At 53.8% G+C, this 19,022-nt stretch overlaps 4 protein-coding genes across 4 annotated transcripts; 1 reads left to right on the plus strand and 3 right to left on the minus strand.

Moving 5' to 3' along the window:
• Positions 1 to 407: 407 nt before the first annotated feature.
• On the minus strand, positions 408 to 1,118 carry M421DRAFT_63723 (uncharacterized protein; the record flags this gene model as incomplete). Its single annotated transcript, XM_033596079.1, has 1 exon — positions 408 to 1,118. The coding sequence occupies one exon, from the start codon at positions 1,116 to 1,118 to the stop codon at positions 408 to 410; it is 711 nt and encodes a 236-aa protein (XP_033448322.1).
• A 1,859-nt stretch (positions 1,119 to 2,977) lies between these two features.
• On the minus strand, positions 2,978 to 16,094 carry M421DRAFT_63721 (dynein heavy chain; the record flags this gene model as incomplete). Its single annotated transcript, XM_033596078.1, has 3 exons — positions 2,978 to 3,430; positions 3,480 to 15,745; positions 15,794 to 16,094. 3 exons carry the CDS (start codon positions 16,092 to 16,094, stop codon positions 2,978 to 2,980), a joined length of 13,020 nt encoding a protein of 4,339 aa, XP_033448323.1.
• A 541-nt stretch (positions 16,095 to 16,635) lies between these two features.
• On the minus strand, positions 16,636 to 17,376 carry M421DRAFT_64030 (uncharacterized protein; the record flags this gene model as incomplete). Its single annotated transcript, XM_033596109.1, has 1 exon — positions 16,636 to 17,376. The coding sequence occupies one exon, from the start codon at positions 17,374 to 17,376 to the stop codon at positions 16,636 to 16,638; it is 741 nt and encodes a 246-aa protein (XP_033448324.1).
• Positions 17,377 to 17,752: 376 nt separating this feature from the next.
• M421DRAFT_421257 (ubiquinol-cytochrome c r) lies at positions 17,753 to 19,009 on the plus strand. Its single transcript, XM_033592776.1, has 4 exons — positions 17,753 to 18,056; positions 18,209 to 18,297; positions 18,352 to 18,502; positions 18,555 to 19,009. Exons 1-4 carry the CDS (start codon positions 17,780 to 17,782, stop codon positions 18,734 to 18,736), a joined length of 699 nt encoding a protein of 232 aa, XP_033448325.1. The 5' UTR covers positions 17,753 to 17,779; the 3' UTR covers positions 18,737 to 19,009.
• Positions 19,010 to 19,022: the final 13 nt, after the last annotated feature.

Raw genomic sequence — 19,022 nt, forward strand, 5'->3', positions numbered from 1 at the left:
CTCCAGGGGGCTCGAGATTCGCTTGTATATTACAGAATCTAGGAATTCGATTCATGGATGTATGGCCCGGTGGTGAAATCAGCTACCTCGCGTTTAAATCAATCAACGGTGTCGATTCGAATACAAATAAGAGTAGGTTCGATACAAAGAGACACTACGCGTAGGTACATACTATTGACATCAACCCTCATCCTTACATTCCCAGAATAATCGCATCATGGGTCACATGAGGGGTCCACATATTTTGAAGAGGTAGATACTTAAAGAGCCTCTTTAGCAAATGTGCGCAAGATGAACGATTCACTAGTTCATGACAAATTTCTCTTAACAATTGCCATCTTAGTTCTTTGAACAGTTGTGATTCATCAAGCTGTTTCCCCTCCCAGCTAGCCGTGTATGTCCCTGTCTCAGGCGCGACAGACCGAATCGTCGAGCATCACCTCCTTCCTGATCGTCACCAGCTCGATATATGTCTCGGCAACATACTCCGGCTCGTCAGTGCCCTGAACCTGGCGACACTTATATCCGCAAGCACCTGGATCTCCCCGGTGCTTGTCAAGACCACGCGGACAAACGTACGTCTGCCTAATCCTCGGAACCACGTGCGACTCTTCGTCTACATCCTTTCTGACAACATACTTGACCAGATCCTCCGCTTCGAGGATCTTAGGCGCCGAGACATGGATGTTGATAGCCCTCAGATAATTCTTTTCTTTTATCCACCCATGCAGGACGTCCATTTGGAAGTACTCAGCCTCTACCTGAAGGCGCTGATACAAGTTGTAGTCAAAGCCATCAGCCTTATTCCAGAAGAGTGGGAAGATGTTCGGTCGGCGCATGAAGTCCAGCAGGTGTGCAAACAAGGTGGGGTTTGCATCGAGGAAGTACGAGCCGTTGGACTCGGGTATCCAGGTGAAGCGGTCAGAGAGCTGGAGGCGGAAGAGCCCTGACTCAGCGATGAGGATGTCTGCGGAGGCCCTGAATTTGCGACCGCCGACGTCGAGGGTGAGGATTTTCGGAAACGTTGTGGGTTCCGGCCTGTCTGCCTCTTCTGATGTTGGAAGCTGCTCAGTGTCTGCAGGGGAGAGGCGGGAGAAGCCCTTTTCGAGTTCGATCATCTCCTCAACAGACATTGCCGTTGTTGATTAGAAGGTAGATGTGGGCTGTACGGAAGTGATGGGCGCTTGCTGAACAAAACCGAAGTTTTATAATCATTGGGATCTGCAAATTATCTTCACGGTGAACACAGTCAGTTCATAAGATGGACGACAAGTGAACAGAGCTTGACTCTCCACCACACTGCTGCAGCCTCTCCCCATGCCCCCCCCTTCTTGGCAAGCAGCCGCTCCTCAACCCCCGAACCCTCTTCTCCGTATGCTCCTTCGTAATCTTGATCGCCTCATCCCTCTGCTTCAGAATATCCGAGATTTCGTTCTCGGTCGCAACGTCGATGGTCGCCAGCTTACACTCCAGACCCGTGAGCACCGCCGCGGGCGCGCCGAGCTCAGTCTCCGCAGTTTGCAGGTGCGTGCCCACGGCATCAACGAGGCCGAGAACGTCTATGTACTTTTTGGCACTGCGCTCGCTTAGGAGCCATGCTACTGTAGAGGTTCTGTCCGTCCCCAGACGCGTCGTCGACGGAGAGCGGGTCTGGGAGCGGAGTGGATTCAAAAATGAACAGGCTTTGTCGGTACACGTCGCCGTCGTCGTCGTCGAGGAAAATGACTTCGTCATCTGCTCTTGGCCGTTATTTCCTCCTTCTCGACCGCGGCAGCTCCTGGTAGTCACTGTACTCCCCGACTCTCTTGCCTGATTCTGGTGTGTGCCACGGTCTCTCCGGCATCAGCGTCAGGTGATTGAACATGCCAAAGCTCCCAGCTCCCAGCTTTCTGGTCTGTCTCTCAGACATGTCGTTCTCAGCTGCGAAACCTCCGTGCTTCGACGGGCTATCGGAGTCAGACTGCGGGCCACCTTCTTGTTTGCTTCACTTGTACCGGAGGAAGAGCAGATGGCAATAGCGTCTTTATCGCGAGTACTTTTGCGTTGGGGCGGCATGATGTTGGTGAATGAAAGAAGATCTGGGTGTATTGTAGGGCCAGCCTTGTGAATAGTCAAGTCAATAACGACCTCACATTCGCTATGCAGGTGACTGCTAGGCTCGAAATGTCAGTCTACCAAGTCAATCCAAGCGCGCTGGGCCCTACTTATTTGATTGTTGATAACTGTGTGTAGGGCAAACTGCATTTTGCGGTCTGCTACACACTCTACTCCACCACGATCAACAGACTATGAGACAGGGGCTTCATGTCCTCAAATCAAAGAGGATGCTTATATGACAATACTATCTGCTATATGCATATCTGGAAGCAGGTCCACATTGTGCCATGCACCAGACAAGGAATTTTTGAACAAACTGATTCCCTTTTCATTATCGGCTCTTTTGCCAACCGCCTTTGCAGCACAATCCGTCCTGGGATTTCCGGCTCGAGTAACGAGCTGACTAGAGCAAACCCTTAGCTACCCAATCACAAGCAGTCTCCGACTACCTAATTCATGCTCGCGCTTATCAGAGTCCTGAAGCCGCAGTACCTACACAGCTGTGCACTGCTAAACAGCCACTGTCTATATTACAAATACGTCAAAAAACTTAGGCAAAACTGTAGGGCAAGACTGGCGCAAGAAGAGCAATTTGGCACAACCCATCTAACAAGCTTTACCAGAGCCCAGCGCGTCCTACGCGAGCAAGCGCAGAACACACGAGTCGTCACGCAGCAGGGAAACACCGTCTCTCAAACATTATTTGGATGGCTATGCTATGCTTCATGCGTTCAAGAACAGAGAGCTCGCAGACATATAAGATGGGTATATGGGCACAGCTCAATACAAAACGCACCCAACCACCATGCAAATGCACAGACAAAAACGCCTTTGCCAATCCGTGCTGAGTAATTGGAACCAGGATGTCTGGACATCACATCTACGACTCAGCCTCCGCCATGATCTGCTCTCCCTCATCCAGCATGTCCACCACCCTCTTCAAGTTGCCAACCATCTCCTTGGCCTGTCCGACCAGCAGCAATTTCTCCGCATTTGCTGGTAAGCCCAGGTACGTCGGTGGCTCGCGCTCAGGCAGATCGTTGACCCACTGCATGAAGTCCTTCCAGCCCGTGGAGCTCGGGAGCTCGAGACCCTCGCTGTGCTCTGTCTCCTTGACGATCTTGAAGTTGTCCTCGAAGGCTGCGGGCGTCATGCACTCCTGCACGATGGATGCGAGAATGCGCCAGTCAGCTTCATTGTCGATCTTGCCGCCGTACATCTCGGTGATGAGAGTCGTGATCATCTCCCATGGTATCTTGGCAGGGGCGATGTTGGAGCGGCCTTGTGCGACGGTGTCAATCCAGGTATCGACGATGAAGCTACAGCACTCGTACTGCATCACGTTAGCATTTGATCAGATGTTCGTATGGGGCCGAACTTACATCGCTGTCATTGAACTCCCAGAACCCATTCCAGCCGAGCGTGGGCGCGTAGCGAAGACGCTCTTGGACCACAGCGTGCAAGAAGGACAGGATGAGATATACACGTGCTTTCTCGACTGGTGGCTTGTTAGCCTTCTCCGCCAGGGAAGAAAGCGAATCCTTCATGTTTGCGCGAATACCAGCAGGCTGCTCGTAAGACAGGACGCGAGAAGCACGAAGTAGATTGACAGGGATCTTCGGGCTTGACTCCATGGACAAGAAGAGACGGAAGTCGGGGTTGGGCTTGAGTGCTTCCAGCCTCTTTTCGAGTGACTGCAGCCACTGGGGAGCAAGGTGAACATTTTTGACAAGCACCCAGTTGCCAGTGGTGGCGGCATTCGCAATGGCCTTATCTGCGGTCGTAGCACCCTCGTCAGAACCCATGGCAATATTTGCGCAGGACACGCGTTCTCTCTCGACGAGGTTGTCGACCTTGTAACTGGCGTCGAATCCAGGGCTGGAGCTCAGTGCAACAGGGGTGATGGCGTTGACTTGCTTGACGATATCGCCGAGATCACCAGTGGCGTCAAGGATACCCTTGCCGAACACTTCCGTAACGAAGCGTTCGACTGCAGGCACGAAACGATCGACGCGGAACAACTTGACCAGGATCAGGGCCCGCAGCTGCTTGTCGAACTTGTTGAGGTTCTCGGGCCAAGCCTGCGGCACGTGTCGTTCGGCAAGCTCTTCAGTCAGGAACGTATCCCAATCACCGTCTGTGACCTTCTCCAACTCATCCCTGAAGATTGACATCTTGCTGGTCCGCTGCAGAGCCTCTTCTCTGCGTTCAGGCTGAGTGGAAACATCAACCGCCTCAACGTCGACGTCAAGGATCTTGTCAATGAGGGTCTTGTCCATTTTGTAAGGTGCAGCCTGTACAAGAAGCATAGCGAAGGTGACGCGGTCCTTCTGCAGCAGAGAAAGCGAGGTCCGGCGGTAAGCGTTAACAAACAGCTCGGCAATGATCTGGTCAATGCGAGCGACGTGGTTGGTCTCGGAACCGTTCCTGACCTTGCGGAGCACAGCCTCGAAGATCTGCGTAAAGTATTGCAAGGAGAACTGGTAGAAGTGGTTGAGGTGATGCAGTTGCTCCAAGACGGCGAAGATGGCTGAGCAGGAACGGGCAACGACGGTGTACTCCTTGGTGATATTCTCGACCTCTGTCATGACGCCGGCCGTTTCAGACACCTTGTCCGAGATCTCTTTGGCCTCTTTCTTGAGCGTCTCGAGGGTCTCGATGACACGATCGTCATCGAGAATGTTACCGCGAGACTCGTTGAGGGCTTGTAGAAGCCGCTTCTCAAGCTGGCGGAGATGGACGGCGAACTCGCCCTGCATCTTGATGAGGTTGGAACGGCGCTCGTCAACATCCGGTCGTTCCGACTTGAGTACTTCGTTCAGAGTCTGGGTCTGCAAGCTGCTCTGCGTGACTGTAAAGTTGACAAACGTAGTACGACTGCAGATATCGGGCGCAAAGTTGGCTGAAGGATCGCGCGTCGAGAGGTACAAGCGGAACGTCGGTGAAAAGTCGATCTCTTGCTTGCCGAGAGGAATGAGCACACGACCTCCAGTCTTCTGGTACTCCTTGTTAAGAACGTGGTTCAGAATCGGGTCCAGGTACTCGGCATCTTGGATGAGAATGGGATTACCAAAACGTAACGAGCTCTCCAGCTGCTTGACGAACGAGTCGTCGAGGAAACTTGTGACTGTGAGGCGGCGTTCCTTGCATTCATTCTGTAAGAACTCCGTAGTCCTACCGGAAGGATCGATGATCAGAGGGTAGCGGTTGAAGCGCTGCAGTACGATGGCGTTCTCTGTGCACAGGTCGTCAACAGGCAGACCGTTTTGCTGCCACGTTAGTCGATCGTCAGCAGTTGACAGGTACTCCGTGATCGGGTTGGGTGTCTTGAAGCTGATGCCCGAGTTCTTAAGCTGGTCATACCAGTCTTCTGTCAGAGCTTTCCTGTATTGCTGATCGTAGTAGCCAGCGTACGCTATGAAAGCGGCAGCGATCAGAACGTCACCGACTATGGTGTCAATCTGAGAGTCGAAAGACCTGCTGCTCTCATTCCAGCGAGTCTGCTCGGAGGACAGACTGTCAAGAAGACGCATGCTGCGGTTGACCTTGAATTCGACGTCGGACATCTCTTTCTGGATCGTCGTCTTGTCCTGAATCAGTACAGCATAGTCCTGCTGCAGGCGAGCAATATTTTTATCAAGCTTCTCAATCAAGACTTGCGTCTCTCTAGCTCCCCGTTCAGTCTCCGCCAGTTTTTGTTCGAGCTCGGAAACCTCCTTGCGGAGAGGGTCGACTCGAGCGAGGATCTCGGCGTACTGGACTTGTGCCGTTGTCCACTGTACAAGGGGACCGCACGCCTTCGATGCGCGATTGGCCTTTTCGACGGTGAAATCTTCGTTGTTCAGGTACTCACGGGTCATCGTGGTGCTAAGAGACTTGGTCATTTGCTCTTCGTTGTTAAACGCAACGATTCTGGCGATAAAGTCGTCACGCCTGGCAATAGCTTGGATGTCCTTCCAGTGGGCTGGCTTTTCTCCAAGAATCGTGCACACGGCTTCCAGAGCAAGCTTGACACCGGACGGTGGCTTGTTCATGGACCTTACTTCTGTCAAATGCTGTCGCTTGATGTTCTGCACGCTCTTTTGCGCTTCGATGACAGCAGGTTCGGCTGCTTCCAGGTCGCGGTTGGCCTCCACTTTACGCTCCTCGATTTCTTTGCGTTCTTGCTCGAGGCGAGCCTCCATCTCCTCGGCGCCCTTTTTCTTGTCTTCAGCTGTACGTTGATCGGCTACCATCTGCTGCAGCTTCTGGGCTGCCTCTTTGCTCTTCTGCTCGAGTTGAATCTTCTTCTCGGCGAGACTCTTGCGCAGGACTGCAACTTTGTCGAACGTCTCAGTAAGCTTTTCCAGACCCACGTTGAGATGGCGCTGTTGCTCTTCGAGATCATCGCGCTTTTCGTTGTATAGCTTGACGTATTGTGCGACAAAATCCAAGAAGTGGCGTGGTGTCAGGTACATCTTGCGGTTCTGTGTCTTCTGGAGTTTCTCGTTCTTGCTTCTTAGCGAGTGATGAACAGCGACCATGGCGTTAACAACACTCTCGCGGTGAGACGGTGGAAGATTGAGTCCGCTGTAAGCAACTGGAATGCTGTCTGGCGCCACATAATTCGACCGGTCCAGGTCGACAGAGTGAGTAAGTTCGGAGCCTACTTGGAACAAAGCCTGGTCTGACCAATCGCCGAACCAATTGAGCACACAACGGTTGAAAAGGGCGGGACTGGTTGCAGCCTTGGATGACAGACCCTCTTCGGGAGGGTTCATCGTGAAGACTACGTGTAGGTTCTTGACGATCTGTTCCGTGAACCATTTGTAGAGCTCTTCCTGAGAGTCGAGAACGACACCTTGCCGCTGAGCGCCCTCTTTGATAGATGTCATGAGAGCAGTATACTCATCGCCTTCGAAGAGACCAGGCACTTGAGCGTTCGCAAGCAGGGTGTTCATGCGCTCCAAGAAACCGGAGTCGAGGACGTTGGCTTCATCAAGGATGAAGCAGATCTTTTGGTTCTTGCATCCACAAAGACGAAGAACGGTGCGAAGATCCTCGTCGAAGTCGTCACTCGTGTATTTGCCGTGAACTTTGATCTGATACACCCTGAGGCCGTTCATCCAAGCAACAAAGCGCGATAGCGTAGTCTTGCCAGAGCCACTGACACCGATGAGGATAAGATGACCCTGAGGCTGGCGGAATACACGATCAATTCGGAGGACGTGCTCGAGAACATCGTTGAACAGAATGAGAGGAACGTCAACCTCTTCTTCACAAAAGGTACGGAGACGGGCTTTGACAAAGTCGCGGAGCTGGTCACGCTCAACTGGCACGTAGTTCTTTGACAGCCAGTTCGAGAATAGGATAGGTCCTCCAAGGGCTTTGTCCTCGTCGATGGTAGGGAAGTGCTCCAATGCGACGCGATGTACACATTCCGCGGTCCATGCTCGCTCATCTTCCGCAATGAGACGATCTTGGAATAGTCGTAGAGCTTCGTGTGCCCAGATCCTGATAAGGCCTTCCACTGGCAACGTCTCGAGCGGTCGTAAGGCTTCGTAAATACCACGCACCCAACGCGTAAGCTCACGAGGCGAGTAAATGTAGTGTGGCTGGATGTCTGGAGTAAATCTCTTCTGCGACTCGGAGTACAGCTGGACCATGGCTCGAGTAAGTGCATCCGAGTAACCGCGCAATGTGGGGATGATCTTCAGCACAGCGCTTGTGAACGTTCCGTAAATCTGCAGAAGAGACTGCTCGCCGGGATAGTCAACCATGACCAATGGAGCGTGGCGTAGGAAACGCAGACCCATAGGAGTACGGCCTGCATCCGTGGGAGGGTTGCAAGCACCCACGAATTGGATACGATCAAGAGTAACCCAAGTCTTGTCAGAAGTCCTCCAGAATCCATTGTGTTCCACAAGTTGACGAAGGAACGAGATTGCGCGCTGAGTGCCGTACTTGTCAGGGGCGGGCAAATTGATCTCGTCGCAGAAGATGACGATCCAACGACCTATCTGGGTTGGGGTGAGCTGCACACCATTCACGGTCTTCTTGTACTCGCAGTGCTGCTCGAAAGTCTTGATGAGCAGGTCGGGGGTTGTTGCACTGGAGAAGTTGAGGTCGACAACTTGCATGTGCGACAGCTTCTTAAGCGCGCTGAAGAGTGTCATAGTCTTTCCGGAACCTGGTGGACCACACAAAAGGAGTGGTTTGTGCTCAGCAAGCCATGAATAGAGAACATCCTCGTGACGGACCGTGTCGAGCGTGGGAATAACAACATCTGTCTGGACGATGGAGTGCGTGTTGACCTCGATGTTAGGGACCTGGTCCTGCCACATGTCCCAATCAGCCTTCTCCGGCTTGGCATCGTAGTCAATCAGAGAATTCGACTCATTAAGGGGTGGTAGCTGCACATCAGTCATGCCCGCCAAAAGGTCACCGAACTGCTTGCGATCCGACAGCGGGCAGTCACCGACAAGTGCCCAGACGATGGCAACAAGTAGCTTCTTGGAAAGATAGGCCTCCATTCTGTCGTCGTCGAGGGGGAAGTCTTGATGCTGCACGTTGTACTCGAGGACGTTCCGACAGGCTTTGTTGAGGAGCGAGAAGAGAGTGTTGAGCGCGCGGATGTCGGTGTACTCCATGATGTGTCTGAACTTGCGCGCCATGCTAAGCGCCTTCTCGATGAAGCGGTCCTGAGTGAGTTTGACCTTCAGATAGTCTGCAATGAGGACCTGTGTAGAAAGTGTCTGCTGTGACATCTGTCCGGGTGCAACAGTGTCGTCCTCAATATCTTCAAACGCAGTGGCTTTGAGGTTCTGAATGTAGTTCTCGACCATCATGTCAATATTGACAGTATCCTCGCTGAACCACACCATACCACATCGAGAAACTGTAGCCAATGTAGCGTACTTCAGCGTCTCGACTTCGAACATGATGCGCACGTTGGAAGGGAGGTTGAGACGCTCACCATTGGGCAGGGTGAGGAGTTTGTTATCGTCAAGAACAGAGTTTAAGTTCTCCACCCATTCGGGGTCGACATCGCCATCGAATACGATCCAGTGACGCTTGCTGTCCTCGCCACGGAGGTTGTCGACGATCTTGCGGAGGATGCCGGTAAACAGACCATCAGTCCACTCGCGAGTCGTGTTGTCCAAGACGCCATAGAGTTGCTCTTTGGACATGACTTTCGGGTCGATCACGTGGCAAACGCCCTCAATGCCGTCGGCATCTTGCAGCGCCCGCAAGAGCGTTCTCCATGCCGCAGATTTGCCCGACCCAGATGATCCGACCATCATGACACCATGGTGTAGATTCTGAATCTGGTACAGCTGGAGGATCTTCGTCATCCAAGCCTCGCTGACGACCAGCTTCGAATCAGCTGCCTGCTTGCGGATGGCGGCGGTGAGCTTGTCGAGAGGTGCAGGGATGTACTGGACGCCAGGGAAAGCCTCTTCCTCGATGCTGCGCATAATGTCAACATCGGAGCGGATGAGCTTGGGAGCGATAGTCTCCCGTAGACTCTGAACAATGATCTGTGGCTCCATGACAGCTTCATCGGCCTCCGCAGTGTCGATAACGGCGATGCGAGCTCGCTTCAGCCCACCAGAGCTGACAAGTACGCTCTTCAGGGCGCGCAGACCGAAATCGTAATGGGCTTGCTTAGACAGGCTGGAAGCACAGCTGTCAAAGAACGGCACAACCTGCTTCGAAAGATCCTTAGCTTGAGAGAAACCCTGAGAGTAGAGCATGACTTCGGCAATCAGCTCCTTGTCAGGCTTGGACATGGCGATACTTCGGAACAACTTCTTCAAATTGTCAGGCAAGTTGGATCGACCGGCATATCCAGGGTTCATCGTGATGAAAACACCCGTGTTGGCGTTGACCTTGAGCTGGCGTCCAACGAGTTCGATCTGAGCCTTGTCATCTTCGGCGCCCTTCTTCAGACCAAGCTGGATGTTCTGAATCTGCTGAGAGACAGCGGAGAGGATACGCTCCTCGAGACGGTTGAACTCGTCGAAGCAGCCCCAGGCGCCGACCTGGCACAGACCAAGGAAGATTCTGCCCATGGCCTGGAAGTCGAATGTGTCGTCACAACAGAAGACGAGAGTGAAGCGACCGAGCTGGACACCGAGGGCCTTGACGGATTCGGTCTTTCCGGTACCAGCAGGTCCATATGGCGACCCACCAAGACGCTGGCACATAGCCTGCGTGAGGGTAAGGAAACAGCGATCGGTAAGTGGTGTCCTGACAAGACGATCGGCTACACCCAGGTACTCGAAACCATAGTCCAGGACGGCGTTGGCCATCTTGATCTTGAGACGCTGGAGCAAATCGTTGCCAGGCTCGTGTGTGTAGCGCATCGTAAGGAGCCACATATGGTGAGTCGGCGAGCTGGCGCCAACCTTGTGAAGCCTGTGGAGAACGTCACGTTGGTGCACGAACTCGGTGATGAGATCCTCGCACTTCCTGCGTTGAATAGGCTCAAGGTCGCCGAGTACCGAGGCAGCCAGGAGTTTGAGGATGTTGACTTGCTTCTCATACAGATTTGACAAGGTGTTGCCCTCCGCGGCGAGAGATGCTTCCACTGCCTGGGTCCATGCGATTTGTGTGCCAAGTACAACGACCTGGGTTGGAAACTTTGCAATATAGTTGCTGAAGTCAGACGGGTCCATGGTGTCGGCTGACATGAGCTGTGCAAATTCCTCGAATGCTTCGAAAGTCAGCTCCGCAAGAGTAGTCTTCATATTCCTCTCCAATGCACCCAGCCACTCGTTGATACGAGGCGTTTGAAGCAGAGAGATGGTCTGACGCAGCTCGACCACTTCGCCCTCCTTGGAAGTGATGCCTGTGATGACACCGCTCTCGTCGGTGGTCAGACCAGAGAGACCAGCAAACATCTTCTTCAGGTGCTTGGCAACGCGCAGAACATCGTTGCTGTTTCCGATGATCTCGAGTAGATCCTCGTCACCGACGAAGTAGAAGCGAGGAAATGCCACGCGTTCGCGCTCGAGGTACTCTCCCAAGGCTTTCTGGATCTTGGAGAGGTTATCCGCAAGTTTATCGAGCGACTGCTGAACGCCTGGAATGTTGAGAGCGTCCATCACGCCAGGATGACGCCAGACCTTCTTCATGACCTGCATGAACTCGGAGTTGATGTTGTTGAAACGTGATGATTCCATAGGGAGCAGGTGCTTGATGTCGGCATTGCCAGTGAACACGCCTTCGAGGTACACCCACTGACGCTGTACATCTATCCAAACGTCGAACAAAACATGGACGCGGTTCAGTCGATCCTCCCACACCGATGCTTCTTCTTCAAATTCCTTGAAGTATGGTGAAAGCCGCATTGTCGCGAGTCCATTGAGATTCTCACTGCACTTGGCCATCAGCTCGTCCCACCCCTTGATGAGACGGCATTTGTTCTGATAGCCGACAAGTTGCAGCTCGTAGTTCTGCCATGTCTCTCGTACTTCTTTGATGTAGATCTCTAAGCCCAGCTCGGCGCTTGCCTGCTCGAGTATGCCCGAAATGATCTTCTCGCTTGGGCCAAGCTTGAGATCCCATACCTCACCCAGGGTCATGGCTGTAGGCGAGTACATCTTTCCGGGCTTCAGCTGTTTAAAAATCTTGACCCAATGACGTTCGCGCACAGAATCGGAGCGCAGTGCTTCGATCGTCTTGTTCTCCTTGAGAAGCTGTTTCAAGGATTTCTGCACATACTCAAAGGCTTGGTACTGTCGGATCCTAGGCAGAGACTCCTTTGTGGTTTTGTCCAAATCGTTAAGGTTCTTCCTGAGTCTATGCGGCTGTATGCTGGTCCAGAGTTGTTCGCGCAGGTCATCCAGGGATGCCCAAATGGTACCGACTCTTGCCCAGACCTGCTTGAAATCGTGCACTTCTTCGTAAAGCCCGTTCAGAACAGTAATGGGCGACGGGGGCAGCCCAAGAGCTTCTTTCGCTTTTGACAGATTGCCAGACTCAGTAGTCAACTGATCGATCCTCTTGTCGTACCTGGCCAAGACAGCGGTCGCATCTTCCGGATTGAGGTTTCCGGCAACTGGCTTCTCAGTAGCCCACTCGTTGGTCACATCGGCAATCTTCTGGTTGACAATCTTGTCTTCGGCAGCGATCTTGGCCCGGAGTGCGTCAGCCTGGTCGTCGGCAATCTTTGTCTTCCGGGCTAGGACCTCAGTCAGTGTCTGCCATTCGTGCTCGATCTGCTCAATGGGCAGCCAGTTCGGGGGTTGTGGGTAACGCTGGCGCGATAGCGTCTGTGAGCCCTGTCGGAAGGTTGCAATCTCAGGCTCCCATTCCATGACCTGGCGTTTGCATTGCTGTACGGTAGTAATGAACGACACAGCTTGTGCCGTCGAGGACGCTTCCAGTGTCTGCACCTCAAGATCCTTGCGTGCCTTCGAAACATCGACGAACACTTCGTTCATGCGCTGGCCGAGCCTGTTGGCAAATTTGTTGAGTATCTCCGCTTGCCATTGGTCGTACTTTGCATTGACCTTGACCTGCACCTGATCGTAGTCAACTGTGACATGACCAAAGCGTCGGCTGATGTCCGAGTTATCAAAGGTAGAGCGGGTAGAGCGGATCTCCTGCAACATCTGCAGCCATCGCGAAAGGTCCTCTCCGAGGGTCTCGTAGACGACTTCAGACTGAAGATCCCACAAAGATTGAAACTGCAACCAGTTGTCGACATAAGTGGATACATCGCGAACCTTGCCTTCAACAGCGTTGTACACCTCGATGAGTGAGTCGGTGCACTTGCTCGGCAAATCGGAGAACTGATTGACAGTGATGTCCTTCGTCGACTCCAGGCGAATCTCGTATCGCGAAGCTTTGACCTTCTGGAGCGTGCAAACGACCGCGAGCCACTGCTGAAGCTGCTCGAGCCAGCTCGCTCGGGCAAACTCTACCGGTGGACTCAGGAAAATGAGCTGATTCCGCATGGTGACCTCCAATGTGAGCTGCGACAATGTTGGCTTGACCTCGTTCGCATCTCCGCTTGCTGTTTCGGCAGTGACCCGACGGTCAGCATCTTCTTCGCCGCCATCATTGAACACATCAATCCACTGCGACATGGCGTATCTCAGGCGCACAAGCAAGATAGACTCAATGCGAGTGTTCATCTCTGACACCCACGTTGCAAGGTTGGCGTAGTTCTCCAGATTGAGCGTATCGACAGACTTCTGTATGGTCTCCAAATTCTGTTGGAAGGCCTCCTTGGTGTATGGACATGTCTCCAGTTCCTTGAGTGCCTTCTCAACTGTGGCGTTGATGCCCTTGAGAAGATTCACTTTGGTCTGGAGCATAGAGGTTGCGGCCTGGAAGTCGCGAACAAATTGTACATGCTTGCTCTCACTCCTGACGCTTCCAGCACCTGCGGGAAATCCAGGTTGGCGGACATGCAGGTCATATGCGTGAACGAACGATTCCCACTTCAATGGCACACCCCTGTTGATGTGTGCCTGAACATCGTTCGCGTAGTTGTTGAGCAGAAGAGCAACACCACTCAATTCGGAGATCGAACGGACGGTCTGCGTGTACGTTCGCACACTCTCCATCAGGCTGACGGCGTATGGGTAGACACGCTTGGCCTCTTTGGATATGTTGTTGATGCCGTGCGGAACCTGGAATCCGCGCCAGGTCAGGTTGCGCACTTCCTTGAACAGAGCAATAACCTGACCATTGAAGTTCACGTTCAGTTCTAGAATATTACCCGCAGCACGATTCCTGCTGACGAGAAACAGGCGTCCAGAGATAGAAAGCTTGTTTCGCGCGACTGATTGCAGAAATGTCTCGAAGATCGGACGCGTATCCAACTTCTTTCGGAACATGCTGCTTTCTGCTTGGAGCTTCTGACCTTCGGCATGGAGGACCCAGTCTTTGCCAAGGATATCTTCGACTTTGCTCATATACTTGTCCAGCTGAGTCTCGATCTGTCGCGCCCAGATGACAGCACCGGAAACGGGTGGAAAGTCGCGGAGTTGCGCCATTGCGTGGGCTTCGGAGTTGGCATACTGGCGCTTGAAGCGTTCGTGTAGAGCCTGAATATCCATCTTAACGCTCTCGATAAGCTGTGTCTGGTACTCTGATATGGCTCCACGAATCTTAGGTCTAACGAAGAGAGGGTTGAACTTGGAGAACACGCGGAACATCTCGCTTGCTGTCTTGGCGGTTCCGAGGCGATCACGAAGTCGTGAAATGATCGAATTCTCGACTCGGGCGGTGCGCTCGTTGTACTTCTGCTCGGCCTGCTCGAATTCACGCGTGCCTTCTGGGGACACATCGAGGACATCAACATCTTTGAGAACGTCGTAAGCTTCCTTGACCTCCTTGACGGCGTCCACGCCTCCGATCTCTTCAATGATGACCTCCTTCGCCTGCGATCCATCAGATGAGGTAGACTCATTGCCGAGAACGTTGACGATGGTGGCCTGTAGCTGCTCATGGTTCTTTCTGAAGGTAGTAACGTAACGGATTCGCTCTTCGGTCTCACGGTGGCGTGGGTTGATCTTGATGGGAATGAACTTCTCATTCCTGCGCCTCGTGACTTCACGAGCGACATTCGTGAACTCCTTGACATCCTCCTCCCATGTACGCCAGATGCCTTCTGTTACATTCATGATGGCCTGGAACTCGGGATAATCCATGTGCATCAAGGTGCGGCCTGACAGCTTCTTGTGCAACTCCGTATCGAGATCGCCAGAGATGGCCTCCACGAGAGGAAGAGCTCGACGAATCGGGTATGGGCAGATGCGCAGCTTCTTGTTGAGATGGTTGAAGATCTGATTGATCGCATCATCGACTGCAGTCAGAGACGTAGAGGTGTGCAACTGATCCAGTGGGAACTCTCTCATCAAGGAGTTGTACTTTTGTACAAGGTCGGTCTTCTCCTTCAAGCCAGTGTCGGCACTGAAACTGACTGTGGCCTGGAATCGCTTGGCGTTCTTCAGCACGTCTAGAGTCAATCTGACGCCCGCACTACTCAGCTGAGTCTCGATGTCGTGCAGCCTCGACTCCATGGATATCCAGAAGTTGATCTCTTGCGATGCTGTTCCTGTCGAGACATCACGAGTGGTCTTTGTGATGTTCTGTATCGATTTGATCCAGCTGTTGACAGTTCCTTGTAGCTGATTGAGGAAGGTGCTATCCTGCACGACGGCGGTAGGGATCAGTTCCGGCGAGGGCTTCATCTTTCGATCCTCTGCTGCCTGAATTGCGAGAAGGATTTGTGGATGAAACGGCAAGAGCAGCTCCGGGATCTCTGTTTCATCGGTCATGTGCTGCAAGGCCAATGCCAACTCGGCAATCTTCTTCTTCGCTGCAGAGATGCCTGTCCTAGAGTCACTGTCGCCTTTGCTGTAGACCTCCTTAGGGTTACGCACGGTCTTCGCCTTGTTGTAGCTGTCGAAATACGGCTCGAAGGCAGATTGAATGAATGAATGCAAGAACTCCAAGGGTGCGCCATCTTGCGAAGTAGTGGTATTAGAAAGGATGAAGCCGGGAAGAGTCGCAATTTGAACTTGGTCGCTAAGGGGTATCGAGGAGTCTATGGGTATCGGTCGCTTCTGAAGAATAACAAACGCAGCGCAGTGAGGGGATGCGGAGAGATCGGTCGAAACAGTGTACGTGTAGATTTGGGAGACGCCTGGCTGCTGTTAGCTTGGGCACATGCTCGCTGTTCGAGAACACTCACCATTTGTGCCATTCGTCCCGTCCAGCCCGTCTATAGCAACCTCGGCACTTCGCTCCTTGACGATGTAGAGCACCGACTGGTTCTCCTTTGAGAACTGCGCGCATCTCTGCAGGGTATCGGTGCGCTTGTCTTCGGAGAGCAAGCTGCCAGGTGCACGGAGATCTCGCTCTGTGGCACCAAGATTGGCTTCGAGGATCCTTTCCAGGTAGTCGACGATAATCTGAGGGTCGATAGTGGGCGGTGTGGGGCTAGGCGCTCGTGAGGTGCCATTGGTGGCCCCTGGGGAGAGCGGTCCCTCCATAGTGAGTTGTTGAGTGTCTACTGGCGAGAAGACATGTGAATCCTCGTGGCCGGCGAGGTCGGGAAGAAAAATTGTATCACGACGAAGGTGTGGCTCGGTGGTGAAGGGAAGGTGCGCTCGCGGCGGTGATGGTGAGTGTGTTGACACGGCCGTCGAATACCTCAGTAAAGTCGCGTCGACAATCGGCCGTGCGCGTCACTTTAGTCTGCCGCAGGGATGCGGTAAGTCGCGGTGAAGCCGCAGTCTGATTGGTGCTAGGTCTCAGACAGACGCAGCCTCTACAAAGACGTGTAGTCTGCTTGAAACACGGAAGGCGCGTCCTGAATGGATGCAGCCGGAAAGATATGCTTTTGTTTGTTTGGCAGTCGGCAATATTTACACCGCCTCAAATTTGGTGGAAGCACAGCAGTGACTGACAGCAAAGTGCCCCACTTTAGGTATTCATTGTTGAGCTATCACTGCAGACTGTCTCAGATGTGCGTAGTCATCAAGTGAGAGGGCAAGAGCTACTCATCCTCCGGCTCCCAAATCTCGAAGCCCCCTACTCATCCTCCGGCTTCCACACCTCGATCTTGGTGCGCCAATGCGGCTTCAGCTCGATGCTCTTTAGGACACTCTCCGTCTTCTCCCACGGCACGCCAAACTTGCCACTATTAATCCTGCACATGCGAATCTCCGTAACCCTGTCGTCGACCTGGCTGATCAGCTCAAGCAACATGGACAGCGACTGTGCAGTATTTGCGATGATTTGATCAGGCTTATCCTTGCGCTTGCCATACTTTGCGCTGGTGAAGAGACACCCGATCCAGTGCTGCTTGTCGCCGTCGCGTGGCGCGAGGAGCTGCGCCGTACCTGTCGCGACGGGGCTTGTCTTGCTGTGGTCTTTCGTGCAGAACTTGTTGTGGTCGAAGTAGGCTTTGGGATAATGCTGCTTGAACGCCTTTGCTATGCCGGCGCCCCAGTGACCCTGCGTGTTGCAGGCGTGTACGAGGACGGTGCCTTGCGGTGCGCCTGTGAACATGTCGCCCTTGTGGTGTGTGACTTGTAGTGATTGGGACTTGCCTTCCTGGCTGCTGGGGGCATTCAGCCAGCCGGATGATGAGATGTGGGTGTGGTCGAGGTGAGCTTCGTCGCTGTGAGCTTCGTCGCTGTGAGCCTCGTCGGTAGTGTTGGCTTTGGCCCTCTTAGCTGGAGGTGGTGAGCCTGCCGCCGTCCTTTTGACGCCACTCGCAGTAGATGCCTTGGAGCGGGTAGCACCGCTGCTGTTTGCTTGAGAAGGCATGGCGGTTGTTTGTTGCTTTAGGGGAAGACGGTCATTGGCGCACTTTAGAGGAGCGAAGATGAACTCTTTCCACGAGAAACAGTGAAAGTGCGTGATGAACAGCACAAGATGGCAGGCAACCAGGGCTGCAGCACCCCTCAGCCAACACTACCGCTGACGAAGCAGCGCATCGGTCGTCGATGCGGGACATGCGAGCCACAGCCTCCCATTCCCAGTGGAGGTTACTGCGTGCACGTCTCTGCCAGAGTCGTGGTGTTGATGTTCTTGGTGTTGATGTTCTTGCCGGCCCGGAGGTGGTGCTGACGGGCCAATCAGGCGGCGGCTGATTGAACATGGACGACACTCAATTCTTGCATCGAGCTCCGACGACGTCCATCACCACCACCCGCCATCCGCGCCCACGATGCCAGCCCTCGCCAACAGCGCCCGTGCCGTCGCACGCTCATGGACCGCCCACCAGATGCCCGTCGCGCGGGCGGGCTGCACTGCGATGCAGACCCGCAGCGCGTCGGCGTCGTCGTTCGACAGCCCCTTCAAGGGCAGCGCCGACAGCACCAAGATTCCCTCGTTTGCCGCCTACCGGAACAAGAACGGCGAGCAGAGCACCAAGGTCTTCCAGTACTTCATGGTCGGCACGATGGGCGCCCTGTCCGCTCTCGGCGCGAAGGCCACGGTCCAGGGTAAGCCACCCGCCACAGCACGAAGCGCTCCGAGCGCGGCGGAGACGCAGCACAATGCACACTGGAGAACGGCGGCGAGCCATTGGCTGTTTTGTGGATGATTGGAGGCTGCAATTGATGGAGAACACGCGGGCTAACGCATCGCGCGACAGACTTCCTCGTCAACATGTCGGCGTCGGCCGACGTTCTGGCGCAGGCCAAGGTTGAGATCGATCTCGCCGCCATCCCCGAGGGCAAGAACGTGCGTGTTTGGATGAGCGTGGGGTAATTGCGGGCAGCAGCTGAGACAGCACAGGTCATCATCAAGTGGCGCGGCAAGCCCGTCTTCATCCGCCACCGCACCGAGGGCGAGATCAAGGAGGCCGAGGACACCAAATGGGAGGCGCTCCGCGACCCGCAGGCCGACAGCGAGCGTGTCCAGAAGCCCGAGTGGCTGATCATGCTGGGTAGGATTAGAATGCGTCACAAGTGGAGGACCCCCCGACTGACGGCGAACAGGCGTCTGCACCCATCTCGGCTGTGTGCCCATCGGCGAGGCCGGCGACTTTGGCGGCTGGTTCTGCCCCTGCCACGGATCGCACTACGACATCTCTGGCCGCATACGAAAGGGACCCGCGCCGCTCAACCTCGAGGTGCCCGCGTACGACTTCCCCGAGGAGGGCAAGGTCGTGATTGGTTAGCGTCTTGCATCATGTAGAGTAGCGAGCGGGTGCGAGAAGCTGGCTGTGTGAATAGGAGCGCACGACGATTTCGTTTGGTTTATTTTAGAGTCGGCTTGTGTAGGAATGTAACACCAGTAGAGTCAGTGCCGTGTTCGTCGTTTCACGTGATTACGGCCACTGTCCATGATTGTTCATTCACTTGATTGACTACTTGATCATGACTACCATACTATCATGACTACCATACTATCATGACTATCATGACTACCATGACTACCATGACTACCATGACTACCACGACTAT

The sequence above is a fragment of the Didymella exigua genome (genome assembly GCF_010094145.1).
Source record: "Didymella exigua CBS 183.55 unplaced genomic scaffold M421scaffold_15, whole genome shotgun sequence".
NCBI classification, from domain to species: Eukaryota; Fungi; Ascomycota; class Dothideomycetes; order Pleosporales; family Didymellaceae; genus Didymella; species Didymella exigua.